Here is a 24,329-nt window from a genome sequence, read left to right on the forward strand (position 1 = left end):
TTCCTTGACTTCTGGAAGTACTGTTTCATTAAAAGAAAAGAAAAATAGAGATCCTATTCCTTCCTTAGGAAATCGCTGGCATCTCTGAATTGTAATATATTGTTTTTATGGGAAGACTCCTCTGCTGAAGTTTGTTAAGGTATCTTATTTATTGTGTTGCTGTAACACACTAAATACACACAATATTTATTCTGTTGCTGTAACACACGATTGCTTTGGGAGTGGTGTATTTTAGCCACAAAAGCTGAATATCAATATTCTTTGAAGAAAAAATACTCAGGGTATTCTCTTCTCAGACCAGATATATTGCAATGCACCTGCTCAAGTATAGTAAGCACTCACTGAAAAGGGGGAATAACATTTTTCAGACCTGATCCCAATGTATCTAGAATGTGTAAATTTTTAGAAAAAGTGAAAGGAAAAGCATGAGTATGCTATGAATTCTCAGGCCCATTTTGCAACAGAAGACATAGCCCTTAGAATATGAGACTAAAATACAAATGTGCATGGTTTATACATGTCTACTGGGCAATAAGTCTATAGATTTTACAAGTGCACAAAAGGCCACATACATTTCAAATACATCCAGCTACAATTGAAACATTTCAGAAATAAACTGAGAATTAGGACATCAAAATCAATCCTAAAAAAGAAAATATTAAAGCTACTACATGCAGTACTCTAAAACAGAGCAAGGACAACTCAGAGAAACTTTGTAAAGTAAAACAGCATCTCATTGGTTTATTTCATTACAAGTTTTCTGGCAACAACATATAACACGGTTTATAGTGCCCATTATACAGACAGAGAAAAAAACCAGGCACATAGACACAGCCTACTTTGGCAAAATAACAGGAATTACTAAGTTTACCTGTTAGTGGATGAACTCTTAGTAGTATATCCTCTACATACTTTGTTGTCTGCCTAATCTCAATACTACTACATTTTCCTTTAATGCAAGTGTAACTTGAAAAAAAATTCTCTTTCAAATTACGTTACAATGATACAGATTTGGTCTTGTTCCTTCAAGTCAACAAAAATTCTTAATGTTTAAGTTGTCAGGGTCTAAACTTTTATTGGACCTGATAACTGTGAAATCACAGATACACAGCTGGCAAATGACTACTTACAAGTGTAATGCCAGTACTAAGGGCATTTTAAGTTGACATTTTAACAGCTAGAGCTCTGATAGCTTGCCAGAAAATTTTTGTTTTCCCTAATTTTTAAAGAGGTTAATAACATCATGCACATACAGTATGGGGAATAAATGGGTTTTGGAATCATACTAAGAGGATCCATGAAATTAGTACTAGAGCAATATTTATATATATACATAAGAAACATAACAATCTAGGAAAATTTTCATTTTCAAAATCTTTTATTTTCTCTTCTGAAGAATTCCAAAAGTGTCACGTTGTTCATATGGCTATATAAAATCACCCAGTTTTCACTGCCCTCTACCATAATTGCTTCTTATCATATTGTTGTTCTGGATTCAGCTGTGGTTTGTCTTAGACTTTTCTCTGCAACTCTCTTGAACCCTCAGGGCTGGCTCCTCTTTCGAGACACCTGCTTCCATCCTCACATAGATTAGGAGTTTGTGCAGAAATCATTTTGTGCATATATAGAATTTCATGCTAGCATCAAAGAAATGACCAGTGGATGAGAAATATTTTTAATATACTCTCTCAGGAAGCAGAATCAGACATAATGATTACCATCCTTCATAAAGGTGACCTGGAGTCCATATTCAGAGGTATGATCTCATTGTGATGTTGTCTGATGAAGCACAGTATCACATCTTGAAAAATGCATGTTATGGTATACTGAACACAAGACTGAAATTGGAATGGCATTTCCTCCAGATGTTTCCTTTCAACAGTTCTTTTCCAACAACTGTTTCAGTTTTGGTTTTTGGTGGATTATTTTTAAGAAATAAAGAGGTCTTGTGAGATATTTTTTCTATCTGAAATATTAGCTGTTGTCACTGCTGGAAGAACACGGTCCACACACATCCACCCTTTCTAATTTGGGGGCTGTTTTCATAGTGCTTCGTTTTTCTATAGGGCCAAAGGCTTTCAGCCTCAGCATCATTTGACTCAGTTTCAAACTATTAATTGCCCAACTTGCACTGATCATTGACCATGCCTATTCTTTGTTAGAAATTATTTTAAAAAAACTCTTAAAATAAATGAGAGAGTCAACAAAGAACCTTACATTCCTCTCAAAATATTCAGTCATTTAAGAGTTCTTATATGGAAACCTCTGGAAAATAAAAGCAATTAAGGCAGTCCTGTATAACATAACACTGTCATTGTATTGACATATGCACATACTTAAACACTGATGCAAATTGAAACTAACATCAATGATAAGTGCCAAATTAATTCATACCTGAGTACAGAACTGATCCTTCTTTTCAGCAAATCTAATATCTACTTGTTTAAATAACCAAGACTGTGCTTTTGCCTTGTGCTCCAGTTTATTTTGCTTAGCAGATTCAACAGACCAATGTCTGACTTAAAATTGCTTTGCAGCTAAGAAATAAATCTAGGAAAGGTTTTTTCAGATTCTGTTCTATTCCCATTGCATCCAATCTCATCAGAACACATGTGGAACCTATGAAAAAATAGAAATATGAAAAAAATAGAAACATGAAAAAAAAAAGAAACAATATCAATAAATGGTCACATTTTTTTACTGTGTAGAGATGAATGCATTGAAGTATTAATTAATTATGGAAAATTAATTATGGGAAAGTGTTGATTTAAATAAATTATTAATTTTTGGGAAAAAAATTACATTTTTTATGTTGAAATTCTCTGAACATACATTATTTCCTTTTTATCTCAAAAAGATTAGATCTAACTAAAATATTTGTTTTAAAAACTGATAATAATGGAAAAATGCTGCAACTGTGCTGAACCAGACTTTAACAAAGAAAGACACAGAAATGGTGCATGAAAACACTCTTTGTTTGAATTTCAGATGGGAAAGTTTCAAAAGTTCAGCAACTCCTTTGGGATGGGAAAAGAAGTTACTGCTACAATTTTGCTCAGAACCGGTTATTTAGTCATGTCTGATCTTGCAATTCAAGAATCTTTGACAAAATTTTAAGAAATAAAAAATTATATGCAATGCATCAATCACACATATATATATAATGATTAATTTCCAGTCCTACCTATCTGTAAATCAAAATGCAGTTATTAGTTAAGCTGTTGCTAACTGTAATTGTCTTTTGTTTGCTTCTTCTAGTCAGGTTGCCATAGTCATTGTCTGTATGACATTATTGTATGTTTAAATACTGGAAAGCTCTTTTGGCAGATCAGTCTTTACTTCAGCAGCACAATTTTTCAAGGGAAGAAAAAACCTCCTTAACAAATTTCCTAAAAGGACATCATATGAGTGTAAATATATTATAACCTGATTAAATTAAAAGATTGTTTCTCTTTAACTGATTCTAAATGAAATTAAGATCTCTAAAGAGATCATATGCAAAATGATAAAATTAGGATCCTTGCTAACATTTGTTTCTTTTTGGTGCCTCAGACATCTGTGCTTAATTATACTTGTCAGTGGACAATACAACCTCTTCATGAGAGCTCACATGTATCTTACAGCAGAGGGAAGATGAAGTTTCTTGAAGACAGCCTTAGAGGTAAGAGTGTATTTGCCTTCTATAATTTCTCAGATGACAGCATAGGAATAATAGACTTTGTGGGCCACTGCCATCGTTGGGGGGTGGTGGAGGAGAAACTTACATAAAAATAAAACATAGGTTTTACATGTTTCAGTAAATCAGAAAGGTTTAGAGACTTCAAATTTGAAATAGCACTATTTAAGTACTTTGACAATTTAAAAATTAAACTTTCATGTCTTTCTAATTAGGAGCAAGAACTTAACCACTGATTGTTTTTATTTCTAATTCAGAGTAGATTTAGAGACACTCTTCCATATGCAGTAGTAGGCTTACACGACACACAGGAGACCAGGGACAGCTGAAAGCAGCCATATCCATGAAGATTTTTAGCAACACATGCCTTCATGTATTTATAACACAGCAAAAACAGTCATGTGATCAGTTACCCAACACCAGCCCATACATAGGACTTAATTTAATACAAATGCCTTCCAACTTAGGGAACCAAAAATTATATGTTCCAAAGAAGAAAGCTGACATACATTCAGAATCAGGATCTTCTTCATTCAGTAATTTTCTTTATGTTCTTCTCACCAGCACTGGTGAGAAGGGAAAGAAACTGATTCATTTTAAGTTAGATGTGTAGGATTTAACTTTGTAGACTTGCTACTTCTAGAAAGTTAAGGCTGTTACCTGAGAAAGCTCCTAAAGCTGCAGCATCACTTTAAACCATCCTATAAATACAACCAATACAACTGGCCAGCCACACAATATAAAAACTACATATCTGATCTAGGTTTGGGGGTTTTGCTGAGTTATTTTAAACTCAGATCACTTCTCTGATGTGTTTCACTGCTCAGACACTGAACAGTATCAGTGTAACAGGGGCAGCAGTATGACTCAAGAACAAGCAGCAAGAGATGAGGACAGTCAGATGAAATGCACACATCTGCTGTAAAAAATGCTGCCAAACTGCAGACTAATATAATTAACAAATCATCCCACTGGCTCCTCTGAAATTGCCTTAGATGGTGAACCAAATTCAAGCACAAGAGCAAGTCACTGTGATATTTTGCTTCTAGTTATTAACCCACAGAGGACTGTGGATGTGCTGTTGCGAATGAATAGCAGCAAGACGTTTTGGGGAAAACTTTTTTTTATTTCAGGATAACTTAGATATAAACTGATACATAACTAATATTTGATTCATAAATACAGGTACTTGGCTTCCAGTATTGGTTCCACCTTTTCTGCAAATTCTCTTAATTCCTAATAAAACTCAAGTTCTCTCTCTATTACTCCACATTGTCAGCTGCATTTATTCTGCTCTCTGCCTGGTACCTGAATGGGACTGAAACCTGCCAATATTTCTCAAAGTATGGATTTCTGACTCTCCAGTAATTTATATTGCACTGATATCATTGATGCCTGGTGGATCATGATCACATCCACTCTAGCAGAGCCTAGGAGACAACACACACATTTCCTCCTGACAGGTGATGTAGAGTCTCAATTTCATATCATAGCTGATAAGCAGCTATGTATGCGCCAATAGTTGAATCCCACAACTTTACAATCTACCTTTTCCTGTCAGCTAGGAACCTGGCCACCATCTCAGCGTGACTCCTGCATCATGGTGGTACAACCACGTTACAATTTTTCACCAACTAAACCACAATTTAGCATTTCAGTTTTGAATCATGCTTGTTTTGCTGCTTTGAAAATGAGGGTGAAAACTTCTTGAGTAGTAGAAATGCAGATTCACAGCTGCTGTTGATTGTTTTAACTCCTTTGATGTCAGTAATTGGAAGGAAGATGAATAGCAGCTGAGAAGCTGTTTGACTCCTTTGCACGAAACAGCCACTGCTCCACATCAGTGTCATCCGGAGAAGCCCTCTGATGGCTCAAGAGATGTGGACTTAAAAAAAGATACACTGCTGACTGGCTTTCAGATCTTCCACTGTGCTGATCTCATTCCAGAAACTACACATCTGCATGTGGTCAGGATGACATGTTTCACTCTGCATTGCCTCAGTTCCTTGCTCTGGTAGTTGCTCAGCATTTTGCAGAACTGTGAAACTTTCCACATTTCCACTAACTTAATGGAAATGAAGGGGGGGTATTTTTCCAAGAAGCTTAAAATGACATGTTCCAAATTTCCATTAGGGAAATCTCACTGTTACTTCTAATGTGTATAATATTTGATAGTTACAATCATACTGAATTTTATTCCAGATGCAGTAATCTTTGTAACTAAAATTTTCATTTACAAGTTCTTCTGTTCTCGTTTCTCAGATTCAAAATACCATTATACATAGGTTATCCATATACAGGGATTATTATAGCACCAGGGAAGCCCTGGTATTCAAACGATTTCAGAGGCAAGGTTTGCAGAGAGAAGTAAAAGCCTTGATTTCAGGATAAACACAACCCAGTATGAGCTAAATCACGAGTCAGCAACTGATTGCTGAAAACACACAGAGAAAAGCTCCTCACCAAGATCAAGGGAGCCCTTACAAGGTCTGCCAAATACCAGATCTCTTGCACAATGCTCATTTTCCTTTGTTGCTTTACTGTCTGGAGGCATGGCTGCTAACTTTGTCAGCAACTGAAGAACTGAACAGGAATGTGAAAAAGTTACTCTAAAATGTAAAAAAAAAGCAATGGGGTGCTGTTTTGACTACATCACACGAGAAAGGAAGGAGGCATCAGCAGGCGAGCAGTCTTGCGCAACATGGGCAGGCCAGGCGCCCTGTGCTCCGCTTGTGCGGCACTGGTTTCAGGAATCAAATACCCCCCACCGGGAGACAGCAGGCAAGACCCCCTCCGCACAGCGACGGTGGGGAAGGCTTTCAACACAGGGGGACTGGGATTTCTTCCTAAATCTAAAAGGAAAACTCAATCTTCTCCACACTTCCTTTCTCAGAACACGGTCCGGTGCTTGGGTAGAGCTGCCCGCCCGCTGCCCGGCGGAGATTTTAGGATAAGTTTCCAGGATCTCCTTTCCCCTTTGCCGGCCCAGCCGGCCAAGTGCGTCGAGGCGAAGCGAGGGGGACGCGGCCCTCTCTGCTCCGCCGGTGTCGGGATGGCTGAGTCCCACGGAGCCGTGCACTGCCCGTGGACACGGGGGCCACGTCGCTTCCGCAGCGTCCCCGCGGGCGCGGACGGGGCGGGGAGAAACCCGACCCCCGCCGCCGGAGCAGGGAGAGGGGCTGCGGCCGCGCGGGGGGAGGCGGCGGCGTGGCCGTGTGACTCCCCCGTTCGCGGGGACACCCCCAGCCCGGGCTGCGGGGAGGGCGACCCAGGGCGGGGCAGGGCAGGGCAGGGCAGGGCGGGGCGCGGCGCTGCCCTGCCCTCTCCTCTGGCTGAGCGGAGAGGCGGGAAGCCGGCGTCGGTGCGCTGCCGGTCGGCCGGAGCCATGCGGAGCTGCGGGAGGGCGCGGGGCGCTGCGGGCTGGGCCGCCCCGCTGCTCCTGCTGTGGCAGTGCCTGCCGACGGCGCGGCCCTACAACCTGGACACGCAGCACGCGCTGCTCTTCCGCGGGGGCAACGGGACCCTCTTCGGGTACTCGGTTCTCCTGCACCGCCACGGCCAGGAGCGATGGTGAGTCCCCGGCCCGGCCGCCCCCGCGGGGGCCCGTCGTGCCTTGTCCTGGCCGCGGCTGCTCACGCTGCCGTCTCTGCCCCGCAGGCTGGTGGCGGGCGCGCCCCGGGCCAGCTGGCCCGCCAACGAGTCGGTGATCAACCCCGGGGCCATATTCCGGTGCCGGATCGGGGGGAGCTCCAGCGGAGAGTGCGAGCAGCTCCAGCTGGGTGAGTCGGCGGCGGGGCGTGGGCGGGGAGACCCCGGCGCGGGGCGGTGGACGGGGACGGGGGCTACCCGCTGCCCTCCGCCGCTCCGCTCCGCTGCCCTGCGCGGCGTGCTGGGCCCTTCCGCCGTAAACCGCAGAGTGCTCTGCCTCTGGCCGAATGGCGAGATCAGCTTTTTTGCCCAAGGACTGTAGCGGCGGCATCGAGAGAAAACATGCACCAAAGCTTGATTTGGGGAACTTTGGTGTGACAGATGTTGTTCCCACAGCTGTTTCGCACCTTTCAGCCTCTGAGTCAAAAGCCCCGTGAGAGTTTCGGTCTGAGTTTGCTCTGCGGAGGGCTGGTACAGCTTTCAGGGCAGTGGGTGAATGCAATAAGCTCAGGGATGGGAGGGTGGAAGTATGTGCCTAAATTGTGTTTTCTTCTGCAAAGCCTTCTCTTCGTAGAAGCCACCCTAAAGTAACTCTGAACCGCAGTTGTCTTGCTGATGGGTTACCCCTGCTTGCAGATTTATTGGAGTTTCAGGCGAACGAAGTTATTTTTGACTGAATCAGTTTTTATGGGTCCTGCGTTTAACTTCGTTTCTCTCTATCTCCGCAGTCTCCATACTTAGGAGATGTAACTGGCTGAACTTACTCAACTTGTAAGAGTTTGATACTTGTTAAAAAAGGGAAGGCTTTGCACTGGGTTGCCATGAACATGTGTGAATTGCTTTGGGTTCTTTTCCTGTTTCATTTGCATACGGTGCTGCTCACGCTATGCTATTCATATACTATGGTGCTATGGAGAGAATCTTCCTCAACTTGTACTCTGCCACCCTCCCTCCGATCAAGAGTATCCCATCCGTTATGAGCACACCACCCAGTAAGGGGAAGCGCGGGAAAAGGGCTATCAAAATATTTGAAAGCAATAGCACACCATGAACTGGTGGCTGTCAGGGCGGAGCTCTGTTTGGTTACAGCATTCTGTAACCAAAAAAGTACTAAAACAATTATTTCTCTACATGTCTGTGTATAAAACTTAGAACTGATGGGTTCTATCCTTTTTTTTTTTTTTTTTGCTACAAATAAGTATATGAGTTTAATTTTGTAACTGGGCTACAAAAACCTAAGGTACTTCAGTGGTGTTTTACGTGTAGTCCTATAAGAAAAAGACAAGCAGTTGCTGCTAGAAAGAATGGAAATTAAATTTATTCCAGCCCAAGTAGTATTTTGGGGGTTTTTGAGTAATTTCATTCCAATTCTATATCTATTAAAAAGTTGTACACAACAAAGACCTTTTTTTTTTTTCTGCCTGATTCTTATGAGGAGGCTTGCAAAAAGTCTAAGAGGTCAACTAAAGTGATGAAGTAACATATGCTAAGAGTCAATGAATCCCTGTTCCTAGATTGGTGGTAAAAATAGTCCTTTACTGTGTGAGGGAAGACAAGAAAGGGTTGAAAGTTTCAGGTTCTTTGAAAACTACAAACATCTGCAGCGCCTCTCAGTTTGCTCATTTAGCCAATGGAGAAACAAAATCTCTAAAGAAATAATATGTTGGGTTGCTCTTCAATAGCTCAAGGGATTCTAAGTGAAATGAGGCAACAGATATATGAAAAAGTTTATGTAGTTCCAAAGGCTCAGCTTAACATGGCCTCTATTGCCAGGATTGAAGGCTGCAGGTTACACAACATACTTTTAAAAACAATAGTTTTACCACATTTTTGCATCCTAGGTTTTCATTACTGCAAAGATGACATCTTTGCATCACTAAGGTTTGTCGTAGTAGTTCTGAAGTTAAATAGAAGCTGAAAAGAAGTGCTGTATTGTAAAACAGGTCATTGAGGTCAATGAAGAAGCCAAAGGCAGCTGTGGAACATGGGATGTGAATGAAGTGGCATAGTATCTGAGGTCAGAGAAATATGCAGGGGAACTTGCAATTACAAAGCTGAACTTAATTATCTCTCGTGTAACTCATTCAAGTTTGGGTCCTGATCTCATAGAATAGGGAATTTCCTTAGAAAAATGTGTATATATATATAAATGTGTATATATAAAAATGTGTATATATAAAAATGTGTATATATAAAAATGTGCAATATATTGCACTGCTGAACAGGGACAATGAGAAATAAGTGTTTCTATCTTGCTCTTAAATAGTTGAATTTGCATTTTGTTCTGGTAAAAACATCTTTGAGATGGTAAGTTTCTAATTGTTAGTCATAAAAAAGTAGAGGTGATTACAGGCAACAGAAATGGCTTTCCAAATTTTGGGCTTCAGTAATAAATGGATGTGAATTACTTGGAGACATAAATATGTTAAAATATTTTGTCACTCCTTTTCGCTAAAGTAGCCTTGAAACTGCCATAAATAATTAATGAAGGATTTTTGAACCATTATGAAGCCTCTGATCACACAAAACTGCTGTTGTATTTTGATATGTCACAAGTTCCTGTCTGCTTCCTCAGCAGCACAAGAGCTGCTAGGGGCAGTCTTATGCTGCAGCCATCACAGTATCTGGGATAACTCATCCAGACATACTTTAAAGAATTTTAATGTTCTTCAAGATGTTGCAGGCCCTGGGTTGGTTTAAGAGCTGAAAAGAGCAATGAGAGACACTAGCAAGGCTTCGTCTTCCTAGTCTCTCATTGGTGCTTTTAAATCTCTCTCTGATTGATGAATAGAAGAGTTTTAAGTCTCTTTTTGAGTTCTACTACTTCTGTTTATGGTGTCAAGTGTTCTAGACTGCAGATTTATTTGTATTTGGAGTATTTTTAAATAATGGCTTATGTTACATGCTTGTAATCAAACTTCAGGCAGGAGTACAAAATACAGTGCTTCAGGTTGAAGCACTAAGTGTCCATCCAGTCTTGAGTTTCAAATCCTTGCCCACATCAGTTTGGGGTAGTCACAGATTATTGCAGAGGAATTTACACGAATTTTTTTATATGTTTTGACCTATTGAATTTTGGACATATGAAATATTACAGAAATAGCACTGCTGTCAGATTTGAAACAGTGATTGACTGGCTAAAGTATATAGGAAATAATTTGTGCAATTTGCCATCCAGTCTAAAGAAAAAATTAGTTTTAGCTACAAATGAATGCAGTAAATGCACTGCATACTGTTTAACATAAGGCCAGAGAGCTCTGCCTGCAGTTTCAGTCTTGCTCCTTTCCTTTAAGTCTCTGCTACAATTAACCTGTGAACAAATTGCCCTCTAGCTCCCCCAGCTGAATCATTACAATGGAAAAGTGAACAGTTATGGTTTTCCCCAAAGGCAGAGCTGTGTCCGTTCAACTTTGATTTCAGTAGGTTTGAGTTTTGGTAGTGTGGCTTTTTTGTTTTGCTTGCACTGCTCATACCTTGCAAGTGACCTCTTTCAAATAGCCATACTATTCCAAGGAACATGGTATCTTCTGGACCTAGGTCTGTTACAGAAGGAGGGAACCAGGTATCATTTAAAATGTTTTGGGTTGAAGTCATTGAGGGACGTAAGAGGGATAAAACCCATCAGATCTGTGAAAACTGAAAGTAATTCCTGGGTGAGTAAAAATAGACTCTAAAGCCATGACACCCAGGAGCAGGATATCAGAAGGCTTATTGCCCTTGCAGCAGACTGCATCATTTTCATCAGTTAGCAATGGGACCAGAGGAGTTATGGGAGGATAAAGTGGGTGATGAGAGGCTGTTGGGCATGGAAAACATTGGAGCAAGTTATATAAAACTGGTTTCTCAGATGACATTGCAAACATCTGTATTACGATCCTTGAGGCCAAAAGCAGAAGTGGCTTTATAAGTTATGACCATATTTGTGCGCAGTTGCATTGTTTCTGTGGATGTGTTCAGAGGGGATTGTAGCAGAAGTGTATCTTCCAGCTGTGTAATGTACACAGGCGTGGGCAATTACTTATTTCTCAGTGACTTTATGACAGCACGTGCTCCTTTTCCCTGAGGCAACCAAGCTGCCATGTCCTCTTGAGCTTATGCAGTGCTGCTCTGTTTCTTGTGCAGAATACTGCATTTTCTCATTTGATAAAGCTTTTATAATGTCATACCCTGAGCAGGGACTCATCAGGGTGTCTGGGATGTCAAGTTCTTGATTCTCTCTCCCACAAAAGTCTGTAATTTCAAGGTGGTTGAATACTTGCCAGTCAGAGAAAGAGAGGAAACATAAGGTAGCATGTCAGCAGAGGGCCAAAATAATCCTGAATCAAATACACTGGAGCAAAGGAAAAGGGGAATGAAATCCAATGAGTGTCAAAGAATGGTGGTGCTTTTTCTTGTTACAAAGCTCTGAGAGAGGCACAGGAAGGAAGCACTGAGACAGACTGAACTTACTCATCTCTCACATCATCATTGTCTGATTTCATTTGATTTACTGATAAAAAGTCTCAGTCTCTTGGGGTCTAAATTTATAGCCCTGGTGTTCTCTACATCTTCCATTTTCTGCAAATCCACATAAAGCTAGTCCCAGGTAAGTCATTGTTAGAAGAGGATGGAACTCATTGCTGGAAGGGAATTCCCAGAAGTGCCTTGTGCAATTTAAAGGAGGACTAATTCTTACACATGGGAGTGTAACGGTGTTTTCTTTTCTGAGGATATTTCAATCAGATTAATGTGCCTTATAATTCATGGCCTTATAATGTGCCTTATAATTCAAACTATGGAAATGTCCCCCTTTGGAAGTGAGAAGTTTTCCATTGCATAACTCCAAAATTCAGTTCCAAAACTAAATTCCACTCTTGTTTCTGAAAAGCAGTATATATTCAGTACATGGAAGTTCACATCTCTGACATTAGCCAATCGGATAATCTGTGTATTCATTTAAACTCTCTAATGCATTGGACAGTAATAAATGCCAGTTCTGCTCTCAGCACAGGTGTTTTGTTGGTTAATTTTTGCAGGCTTTTTGGTGGGGTGAGGGGTGAGAAGGTGTGGGGTGTGATTTATGGGGCTTTTTTCTGTGCAAACAACGTCCCATCAGCATTAGTATTCTGTGGTCTGTACTGACATCCTCTTCTGGGTAACTAAATTAACCCTTAAATCTCAGACATTTTTGTTTGAACCATGCAGGTTTACCTGTAGCTGTATTCAATCTGAGAAAGCTTTAAAAATTATGCAAAAGAGTTTCTTCAAATGACCTAATGTGTTTCCTTATTTTATAAGAAGTTTTTTCATAAACTATCATGCTGATGCATAGAAAATACCAATTCAACAATTTGATTAATGCTTATCCATACAAATATTTTAAAAACTTCCTTTATACAACTTAGAATAAATGTATTGCATCTCCTTACTGTGGAAGTACTCCTCACTACTACTTTCCAGAAGAAAGCAAATATTTGCTAACTTGGCAGTACTGTAGCCTTTTAAGCTATGGGGCAGAGCTAGAAGATATTTCAGTGTTTTCTCAAGGTTTTAAAAAAATAACTCTATTCAAGAACTAACACTAAGAGCTGCTATTGAATAATTGCAATGGTGAAAGAAGAATGCAGGATGTGCATAGGTAATTATGTGCAATCCCCAGTAGAGGTGGCAGTTGTGTTTCTTACAAAGGTTTAGGCTGAAGAGCACTTACAGGGACAGCCCTTCACCAGAATTGAGTGTACTGTCACTTCCTATCAGAGTAAGGATGGAGAAGCCCATCCTCCCTGCCAGCCTATCGCATTCAGAGCCAGTATGTTCCCTTTGGCTACCCACAATTATAGCTTTGCTCAAGAACAATGTAAAAAGTCTAGATGACCTGTATAAGACAGAGACAGAGGTCAGATCCACCACCCCCAAATGGCTGCATTGTACCCCCATTGTTGTTGGATTCTCCTGTTACCCACCACATTGTTCTTCACCTTGTCCCTCTGTTCAGAGCACTGGTCTTTGTCTCCTAGGCCATCCCAGTGGTGAGCGCTGTGGGAAGACGTGTTTGGAAGAGCGGGATAATCAGTGGCTGGGTGTCAGCTTGTCGAGGCAACCAAAGGAGGGCGGATCTATTGTTGTATGTATTAACTACTGGGCCGGTTTGTCAGACAGAATCCAGCTTTCTTAGGCTTCCATGTCGAATGCTGTGTTTGTTTTATATCCATAGGCTTGTGGACATAGATGGAAAAATGTGTTTTACGTCAAAAATGAGCACAAACTGCCACATGGCGTTTGTTTTGCCATCCCTCCTGATTTTCGAACTGAGCTGAGCAGAAGAATATGCCCATGCTATATAGGTAAGCAAAAGGATTGAGTCCTTTTGTAGGGAAGGGTGAGATACACAATTGAATGGTGCAGAGTTTGTGAAAAGCCTGTGTTGTTCTGAGTAGGTGTTCTGCAGCCAAAGGCTTGGAGGCTGAGTGCTGATGATATGAGCTCAGTTTGTGATGTAAAGATGTTTATCATGTCAAAGAAAACCTTCTTTCAAAAGGCAAAAAAAAAAATTGGAATGGGGCGTCAGAGTAGTTTTTTCCCAGATTGCATTGCTGAAGTATGTGTGCTTCTCAAAACCAGGCCAGTAGAGGACATCCCTCCTTCCTTTACTCTTGTCATTGCTCTGGAGAGTCTCACAGCAAAGCAGCAGAAATACCTGCAAGTGATTGTTACCATCTGCTCCTTAGCCTTTGATACAAAGGTGCTGCAGCGCCTGTCACAGTGTCCTTGTCCCTTACTTACCTTCTGCTAAGGCTGCTGCTGTGGCATGAGGGGTTCTTCCTCAGAGAACTTCAGGAGGAGAATAAGGGTCAAGACGTGACTCTGTCAAATGATTCCATCCATGCTTTCCCATTCTTATCTACCACACATCCAGGAGAATGATCTCGTGCCCCTGTGCCTTGCCAATGCAAGGATCAGCTGACAATCTGATCTTTCTGTGCAGAGTAATGCATCAAATGTCCCTGCTGGCTTTGGAGACTCTTACAAGGGGTGGTGAAATAATGTTTTTTTATCTTTGGAGACTTAAAGTGTACAAATTTATGTATGGAATGAAGGGAACCCTGATGGCAGGCAGTCAGCAAAGAATTGCAGGAAAACACTGCTAGGCTGAAAGCAGGATGTCTGAGACTGCCATAACACAAACCCTTCATGGCACCCATGGAGCACAGGGCAAGTTCAATCAAGATACAAGAGCCTGTCAGAGTATGCCTGTAGTGGAAGAGTATCCAGATGCGGTGCTCAAACTATTTGGCCGTTTCGTTCATGGAACAATTTTGAAAGTATAGCCTTTAAAGTCACAATATTTCAAAGGCAGGTGTAATCAAGTGATACATAGTGTTTTGAGTTTGTTACAATAGTATATTGCACTTAAGGCTATATAGTAGAAACAACTGTTTTTAGTTTTATTTCAGAATTGAAAACCAACTTTTTGGGGGAGGTGTTTGTTTGTTTGTTTTTTCATAAGTTGTGTCAACTTCTGTTGAAAGCCTGGTGACAAAACTCTGTAAGTACATGCTTCTCATCCTTTTTAATATTTCTTGCCCATTCTCAGATCATGCACGAAAGTTTGGAGAAAACCATGGGTCATGTCAGGCTGGAATATCTAGTTTTTACATTGAGGTGTGTATTAAACATACCAAAAGTGTCTCTGTTTATATACTTAATTTTATGTATAATATCTAAAAGGGGATGTGTAAATGCAAACATCAATGCTGTATTTTATTGTGGGAGGGAAAAATCAATTTTTAATTTATTTTTAATTGAATCTTCCTATTACTTGCATGATAATTCCCAAGTAAGGCCTTAATTTTTATTCCCAAGAATACTTTTGTACCTTACTAAATCCAAAGTTATTTTTCATCTGGAAAAAGGACATGGATATAGCAGAGGATGAAATTTTATTATTCTCTTTGATATGTTTGATGTAACATTTATAATGCTTTCCTTCTTGCTTTATAGAGTAATTACTCTATATTATTTAATCTCCATTCCACCCTAAGATTGTAATTTCAAAAAAACTCTTTTGAGAAGAGACTATCCTGAATTGCTGTATTTTATTGTTACAGTTTAAAGCTTTTAATAATGGTATTTTTGTGAAGTCAGGAAAATATCATCTGCAATTTAGTGGTAAACCCCAGTGCTGAGCCAGATGCATCTCCAGTAGCATTTCCTAGAATCCACAGGAGATCTAAAGAAGAGCATTTTACTTGTTTTGCTTATTTTCGTGAATATTTCAGTGTGAATAACATGGCTTTATTTTACTTTTCTTTTAGGATTTAATTATAATGGGAGCCCCTGGATCATTCTATTGGACTGGTTCTGTGTTTGTATACAACACAACTACAAATACAATCCACTCCTACACAGATTCAAATAACCAAGTGAAATTTGGCAGTTATCTAGGTAAAGGATTTAACACTTTACTAAAATATTAGCTAAATAGCTGGTCTTGAGGAGAGTGCACAGGGCTTTTGAGTTTTTTCACTATTAACCCCAGAAGCAACAGTTCTAAAGATGTATTCTGATTTTGTTAAATATTATTCAGTTATAAGGCTTGCTCTCTGTTCTTTTTATGAGGAAACTTCTCAAACAGCGGATTTCTATTCTTATCATCTCACCACTCACTTTTTACCATTTTTTGATTTAGAAGGTAGGGATGCTTCTGATTAGCAATGGTTTTCATTTCGTTCAAGTCTGCAATGCTGCCAAGAGCTTTACAGAAAAAGACAGTTGTTTCACAAATAACAGAAATATGAAAAGATTTTTACAGTGAAAGCTGCAGGCAAGTCTTAATTGTATTGTCAATAAGGGGAAGTATGCTGTGACCTTTAGAAACAAACTTTCCTCCAATGTTGGTTGTTTTTGGTTTTTTCTTTTTTATTCCAAACATGTCTTAGTTTGGATATGTGAGAAGGCAGACCTCATTTATGAATGTCTGTAACCAAGGCCATGAAGTTCTCCTCGTGTACCTATATCCAAATAACTAGCTGAATTTAGTGCTACAGTTTGGAAAGGTTTATGCCAAAAAAAAACAGCAGCAGCTTCAGAGTTCTCACTACACCAAGAAAAGTTCATCTGTCCTTCCTGAATTCCTTAGCAAGAATATTCTTGCTTGTGACCATTGGGTTTTGCATTTTCCCATTCGAAGTTCCGGTTCACGTGGATAACATTTCCTGTTTCTGATTCCACTCCTCTGACAATAGGAAGTTGGCAGATGTTATGAAACAGCTATTGTGCAACATAGCGAACTAAGACTTCAGAATTCAGTTCTGGGCCTGCAAAGGCCACAGTGACTCTGTAGGAAAGTCCAGCAGAAGAGAGACTGGCTGGTAAAGGGAGATCAGGCACGCAGGACAGAAGAGCTTCAGAGAATGGGAAGCTCCAGTTTTCCAATAGTAATCAGCAGAAGTACTGCACCTCTCTAGGCAAAAAAGTTCATTCCAGATTTCTGCTTCTACAAGTACAAGAATGAGAATTTCTGTAATAAATGAGTCAAATCATTGACAGTCAGAAGCCAGATCCAGGCAAATGGGTAAAAACCTGCATAAGGACTGTGTTGGGGAGAGGTTAGGGAAGGCCTTTCCACACATATGTCGTCTCTGTTAGTTGCCTTGGCCATCCAGGACCTGAGGTCAGCTGGTATTTGCTTCACTCTAGTGATGTGGTGCATGTTGGCTCAGCAGAGCCATATGTCTTCTGAACTTGCCCTTCTACAGGAAAGTGAAGAAGGGCACCATTAACTCATCTGTATGTCTTTACAGTAGCAGCTGTGATAAACCTGGAATTTTGCAGTTTCATGCTACTTTAACCTCTACTCCTTTCCCTCATAATGGGGTTGAAACCCCATAGTGTGGTTGAAAGGTTTTAAAGGTACCTTCCTTCCCTCCCTCAGCATCTGTCCCATCTTTGTAATTATTGAAGACAAAAATCTGTTCAGTGTTAATACTGTTACCAAATTATTTTTTTAGAAGTCTGAGTTTGTTGCTCCCTTAAGTAATGAATAAAATTGTCCCTACTAAGTGCTGGAAGTATATTGTGACCAGAGTGTAATTCAAGCATCGGAGTAGATCCCATGATCTGCTTACTCTGTTCTTCCACTGGTAGGGACGAAGACATCTTTATTTATGTTTTTTCATTAAACTGTTAAAGAATAATAATTAAGAAACTAGAGACTACAGGAAGTGTAGCTGTATTGTAGCATTTTCCATAAGTTGGAAGAAGCAAGGGTGTTCATGTACCAGACAACTGAAAGAAAGAAGGAAATTAGACATTTGTAATATGAGGTCATATATTCTTGACTACTTCAGAGTCTCTTGGAGAGTAGTAGATAGATGACTTCTATAAAAGGAATTTTCAAAGTTATTCAGTCTTTCAAATCAGCTGGCCCTGATGAAAAATTAACCTTAGGCACTTAAACTGCCTTAAAGAAATCATAAAGTAGAAGACAGTTCCTTTTTGAAATCTGAGAAGGGCAAGTAACATTTCAGAAAACTGAAAAACTGAAGTGATGGTAAAAAGGAGAAAACTGTGGAGTTGGAAATAAAATTTTGTTTCTCTATGCCTTTAAAGGGTCAGTTATGTGATTTCCCCTGCCAAGCATTTTAACACCATTAAAAAAAAATGAGAACTATGTGATTACTGTAATTGTTGTGTTCGTTTGGCTTTTTTTTAAGTCCTTAAGAATTAGTAATGTTTACACTTGAGCAAAACAAAAATAACTAGAAAGTAAATGTCAGAGGAGGTAAATTAAGGTTCATCCTTAATTTTTTGTTGAGTAAATAAAAGTTTGGTGTTGACCTTCAAGTGATAAATTGCTCTGTTCATCTCTTTTAGAATAAAATATGAAAAGAAAAAGGTGGTTTAATGAGAACTTGAATTCTAGGCAGTTATGTTCACTGACAAAAGATTCAAAGCTTGTTCTCATCTATCCAAGATGATTTTTCTATTTTCTCTGCATGCTGTGAACATCAGCAGTCATTCAGTAAATGCAAGAGTAGTGGAATATCTCTCTTGTAGTCTGAGCTGTAACATACTCTGGAAAGAGTAAGGATGACTTGTGCAGCTACAGGTCAAGGTGTTAGCCTTTGTTTTGCAATTTTGTGTTTGGATGTCTGCACCAAAATATGGTCCTGTTTAAGATCTCTCTCCACATACAGAAATGCTTTGTAATGTAGGTTTATTTACTAAAGCTGATGTAATGTTTTCTTATTGCTTAATGAGGCTTTTGCAATTTGTTCCTAACATTTTCATGTGTGTGTCCATGGGGCTCTGTGTGCGTATGTGCACGTAGAAGTAGCACTACATTTAATTTTCCTTCAATCCAGTTATAATATTCAAAGAGTAACAATTGAATCAATTATTTCCACATTCCAGTGCATGTACTTGGATAATATTTATTTGTATTAATAGTATGAACTCACTGAACAATTGCAGAATATGCATTAACAGAAGGTGTTTGCAATTTATTTTATTGTGTTTTGAAGTATGGCAGATAATTGAGTTCTTGGGAAGAAATGAGTGTTTCTGACACTTTTTCCTATTTGATGGAACTTACTGTCTGTAGTGACCTTTTACTTCAAAAACTTTCTATTCTGTTTTCATTGCTGACTTTCATGAGGTCTGAATGTCAGACTCATGATAATTTATGGTGTTGACAGTTTTTATAAGGCATACTCCCATTCTTTCTTTGTTACAAGGCATTTCCAAGTATTGAATAGTGCATTTCTGATTTGCAGGATACTCTGTTGGAGCTGGACATTTTCTGACACCATCCAGCATAGAAATAATTGGAGGGGCTCCCCAGCAGGAGCAGACTGGTAAAGTAAGGAATTGTCTATAATATTGGCTTAAAGACTGTATCCCCATAAAAACACCCATGATCTTCCAATCTAGATTAATATAGTAAAGACAAGTATCAGATACAACTTCTCATGGGGGAAAAGTTGAATAAGGAATTAGGGTAGGCAGTCTGGATAACACTGATGTGAACTATGATGTTCAAGAAAGGTGCAGGTAGGAAACAGGAGCTAGCTGTACTTTGTGATATTGAGCATTGCTTTGCTGATTCTCTAGCACCTGCTGTAGAGAAAGCACTGGGAAGTGTTCCAGATTACAGTTTGCTGATTTCTGCTTGTATTTTCTTTTCCTTTTAGGCATATATTTTTAGCAATGAGAGGCAACTAAATATTCTCTTTGAACTAAAGGGTAAAAAGGTAAATCTATCCTGTTACTTTTCTGCACCTTATAACTTCTAGTGCATCTTCATCAAAAGTCAAAAACAATAACGATTTCTTGTCTGCACGCAGCTTGGTTCTTACTTTGGAGCTGCAGTTTGCGCTGTGGACCTGAATTCAGATGGCTTCTCAGACTTACTGGTTGGTGCTCCAATGCAAAGTACCATCAGAGAAGAGGGAAGAGTTTATGTCTATATTAATTCAGGTTCTGTAAGTATTTTCTCTTAAAAACACATGGCAAGACAGCCGTTTTGGTTTAACAGGCTAAGAGGAAGAGTTTTCCTCTCTTCTTATCCCATATTTCCAGATATGGAAAAAGCAGCAGTAGGGCTGTGATGAGTGCCCCAGCAGGAGTGCACAGCACGCCCCCAAAGGCTGCAGTGTCAGCTGTACACAGTTACTCCCACCAGTGCAGAACTGCAGGCAGACTGGGTTCGTTTCCTAGGAGCCGTAGGTGGTGACAGCCTGCCACTGCAGCCCTTTCCAAGCTCTCCTCCACTCCTGTGCTTCCCACTGAACTGCCATCTGAAGAGCAGCTTACCAAGCCCCTCAGAAGCAAACCAGGAATGAAACATTTGCATGCAGTTACTGGTACCAGTCAGGAAAGAGACTGGCACTCCTCAGTTTTGCAATTGACATGACTGGACAGATCATGCATTAGAATAGGCTTCTTTTTATTCTTTCTAAGGTTCAGAAGTGGAAGTGTAATCGCTTTACTATTCTTACACTAAGTACCATAAAATGTATTTGAAAATGCTTGCTTCTACATCAGGAAGTTTGGTGGGGTTATATATTGGTATGCAAGGCAGTTTAACATTTTGAGGAATATTCCATTAGTGTGCCATTGACTCTGTTTTCCTTCAGGAAGCAAAGATGGTAGAGCTGAACGTAGAGCTCAGCGGGAGTGACTCGTATGCAGCAAGGTTTGGAGAGGCCATAGCCAATCTAGGAGACATAGATAATGATGGCTTTGAAGGTAAGAATACAGAGAAAACCTGTTGGGTTTCATTCTCTCCGATCAGTGGAATGTCATGATAAACAGGAGGATTATGGAGGTCTGAGAATTCTTTTGGTTTGGGACTTTTCTGACTAACTGTTTTCTGACTTAAAAAGCAGATGCTTCATGGTCATTGATGTTTAATACCAAGGGACTAGGTTCTGTCTAATAGAGAGCATAAAGTGATAACATAATCTGTAACTTTTGGTGCTGGACCTCAAATGGAATCACTAATCCTGTGTTAAATATATGAGAGGAAGATTGGGGAACAATTTGGCCATTTTGTAACAATCATAAATAAAAATGGAGTCAAAATCTGCTTCTTGGTCACCAGTAAGTACTTGATACATGGGGGTATTGAAAGTAGCCTTCATGTTGAGAGACTGCTGTGGAAATACTGAACTAAAAAGTGGATGTCATATGGAGAGTGGCAGTAAGAAAAAGAAATTGTAAGAAAAAGGCTGGAAACAAAATATAAAGAGAAATTGGGTAATATAAAGCATTTTTCTGTAGTAATTAAAAAGCAGAGCAGAGCCAACTTCTTCAATGATCTAAACCATCAGTTTCAGCCCTGTAAAGATAATGGGGTGTGTGTGTTGGTGTAGAATCTGACCTCAAGAATGCATTTGTAATTGTAAGAGGCACAACTTGACTGTCCCATTTTCATCTCACCAGCAGAGAGATGTATAATGAGTTTTATGTGGTTTAGTCACCATGGTATGGACTCAGTCAATGTGGATTCAATCAGAGAATTGCTCTGTAAAACCAAAGTCAAGGGCTTTGGGTTTTTTGTGATTTTGGTTCAGTGCAGCATAAAGTATTTCTGATTTGCAGATAGTTCAGTTTTTGCTTATTTGTAAATGCAAGTTCCCAGTTATTAATAGTGACTTTCAAGATGGTGTACATCATCTCAAGATGGTGTACATAATCCCTCCCTCCACTGCTTGGTTACCAGCTTCTGGCTATTTGAACCATGACAGTTTTTGGTAAGGGCTGTTGAGGGTGGATTGGTTAATTCAGTTTGTTATGAGTTGCCACAGCCTTCTGGGATTAGGTCATCTAGGCATAAAACATATTCCTTTGTACCAACCAGTTACCTTCATTTCCTTGTTAAATGCCTTTCCAAGCTTATTATTAACTGTTATGGATGCTTCATAGAAAAATAAATGGTTCCTTTTGGGCACTGTAATAAGAGTACTCGTGTTTCAGTGACTTAATCCATGTGGGAAGAGCAGGAAAATCATCACTGTTCCATAAATATAAAGCTTGTTTTTTCCTCTTTTTTTAAAGATCATGATAATTTTACTGTCTTTCTTGGTAACCTTTTAACCTCTTAAGGGTCAAAATTAGCATTGCTAGAAACAGACTTAGTCTTTAACAAAGTGGCAGTATGTGATTGTTGCTTTTCACACATAGCAATTAAGGTAGAATCAGATTGCTGAGCTGGTTTGCATTGTTTCTGTTTGCTTTATATCTGTGTTCAACACTGCCTTTGAATTCAGGCAAGTAAATCTGGTCTGGCATTGCATGCATCAAGATTTGCATTTCTTCAGCTGTTCAGGGGTCATATTTCCTAGTCCATGATCATTGCTGAATTGTTTTTCCACAGATGTGGCAATTGGGGCTCCACAAGAAGATAATCTAAAAGGGGCTATTTATATATACAATGGCAGGAAAGATGGAATAACACCATCATTTTCACAGGTACACTTTTTCAATGCAAAATACTAATCCAGAAAAACCCCAAGTTTAAATCTGAGAGGTTTTCCTTTCATTTAGCAGTCTGACCATCTGAAGTATATTAAAAGACTTCAGAAAATTTTTATGTGATGTGTGATTTCCAGTCATAATATAACCTGTAAGAGAGAAAAAAATTGTTTTGGGAGCTTTAAAAAAGGTTAATGGGATTTAAGCTCAGCAGCAGGACTGTCCTGCTAATATTTTTCATTGGAAATTGTAACTCAGAGATAAGCTTTCCAAGAATAATTTTTTTCTTACATTTTTCTCCTCAGAGAATACAAGGAAAAGAAGTCAGCAATTCTTTAAGCATGTTTGGACAATCCATATCAAGTGGCATTGATGTAGATAACAATGGTTATCAAGGTAAATTAAGCAATTTTGTTTATTTTTAATTTTTGAAAGAATAGAAATTCATCGGGAACAACCCTACTGTGCTACTTCATACTTTTAACAGAAGCAGAATCTGTTATTGAGATGGCATGTCACATCTCATATTTTGGGAAGAAAAAAGAAGAGGTAAAGCTGAGGCCAGGCAGTCAGTTTTCACGGTCACCTAACTATTATTTAAGGACTGAGAACAATGTAATAGTGAGATCATAGTGCACAAGGGGAAGAGAAATGTGATTTATATTTTTAAAGCAGACTTCTCAACTACAAATGTCACAATGAGCTGCTTTGGGCACTGGAAGCATGTTTGTTGTCCAGACTAGTGTGCTAAGTTAAATATATTGCTGGCCTTCCCAGTGTCTGGATTCTGACAGGAGTCATGGGCTCCTTGACTCTCAGTCTGAGTGAACAATACTTTATCCTCACTTAGGGCTCATGGCATTGAGCTAAGACCATTGTGGAGTTCTTGTGGCCATGACAAAGTAGTGCTAACTTGGTGCCAAGTATCTATGAATTGCTTTATACATATCATCAAAACATTTTGACATTTTGCAGATAAGTCTTAGGTCAGGTCAGGTATGTCTGTCCTGCTCTTGGGGGTGTAAAAGCACAAAGTTGCCATGTTGTGTGTTCTGGCTCTGTGCACAGAAACGTTATCCAGGTTATTTTGTAATGCTGGCCTAAAGGGCAGGTTACTGCTCACAGGTCAGTGTTGGTTACTAATCTGGCAGTCACATCCTCAGACCCTTGTATCATTTAGTCATCTGACAATTCACTTTTGCCTCACAATACCTCATTTGAGAGGTATGTGTACTGTCTCTGTTTCTTTTCTTCTTGCATGAATAGGTTTCAGTTCATTTGGAATAAAGGAAATACTTTTCTCTCTCTCTCTGTGTCTATGTATAATCTCATACATATAATAGACATAAGCAAATCAGTTATACAAATAAAACCCAGTATGTATGTGCATGTATAGCAATATCTGGATGTGCATGTGCATGAATATCTGGAAGGAGAAGAAGGCAAGTATCTCCTACTTAGCTGAGTTGTCCTTCACTATCAGCCACTTAAGTGTAGAATAGAAGTCCAATCATCACATTATCAGTATCTGCAAGTCCAGCAAATTAGCATGCAGCATTTGTGGACAGTGCACAAGTATTTGAGGAGCTGTCTTTGAATATCCCTTCTTGTAAATAAAGGGCAAATGGTGTCTTAATATTCACCAAAAGGTGAATATGCTATAAAGTGCTTGTACCTAAGTAATTCCTGTTGACAAATTATGCTTATTAATACATTCTTTTTGTGCAGATGTAGCAGTTGGTGCATTTTTCTCTGATTCTGCTGTGGTGCTGAGGTGAGATTGCTACGTTTCAGTACTTTTGAAGACTGTACAATTTATCTCTATTTTTTTAGTGGAATTTATTAAAACTCAGCAGTTTAATTTAACCTCATTATATTCTTGGTATCTTCACTCATTAGGCTCTAGAAGCCTCTACAAATGAAACATTTCAGTAGACACGTTGAAAAAATGAAAATGTAATTTTGTTACTTTTTGATGTAAAAATAAAAAATGCAGATAACTTTAAAATTATAATTCTAAAATATGAAAATAGATTGTCAGGGATGG

General features: G+C 39.3%; 1 protein-coding gene across 1 annotated transcript in view; it reads left to right on the forward strand.

Annotated features, from left to right (window-relative positions):
* Positions 1-7,061: 7,061 nt before the first annotated feature.
* ITGA4 (integrin subunit alpha 4) overlaps positions 7,062-24,329 on the forward strand; it is a gene marked incomplete at its 5' end in the record, with an annotated part of 34,786 nt that continues 17,518 nt past the window's right edge. The window contains 13 exons of the mRNA XM_084209056.1: positions 7,062-7,246; positions 7,334-7,455; positions 13,321-13,427; positions 13,518-13,647; positions 14,898-14,965; positions 15,619-15,748; positions 19,081-19,166; positions 19,498-19,557; positions 19,651-19,788; positions 20,443-20,554; positions 22,185-22,279; positions 22,588-22,678; positions 24,011-24,056. Coding sequence (XP_084065182.1) covers positions 7,062-7,246; positions 7,334-7,455; positions 13,321-13,427; positions 13,518-13,647; positions 14,898-14,965; positions 15,619-15,748; positions 19,081-19,166; positions 19,498-19,557; positions 19,651-19,788; positions 20,443-20,554; positions 22,185-22,279; positions 22,588-22,678; positions 24,011-24,056 — 1,370 coding nt within the window. The remainder of the gene's footprint in view (positions 7,247-7,333; positions 7,456-13,320; positions 13,428-13,517; positions 13,648-14,897; positions 14,966-15,618; positions 15,749-19,080; positions 19,167-19,497; positions 19,558-19,650; positions 19,789-20,442; positions 20,555-22,184; positions 22,280-22,587; positions 22,679-24,010; positions 24,057-24,329) is intronic.

The sequence above is a fragment of the Fringilla coelebs genome, assembly GCF_963513975.1.
Source record: "Fringilla coelebs genome assembly, chromosome: 7".
NCBI classification, from domain to species: Eukaryota; Metazoa; Chordata; class Aves; order Passeriformes; family Fringillidae; genus Fringilla; species Fringilla coelebs.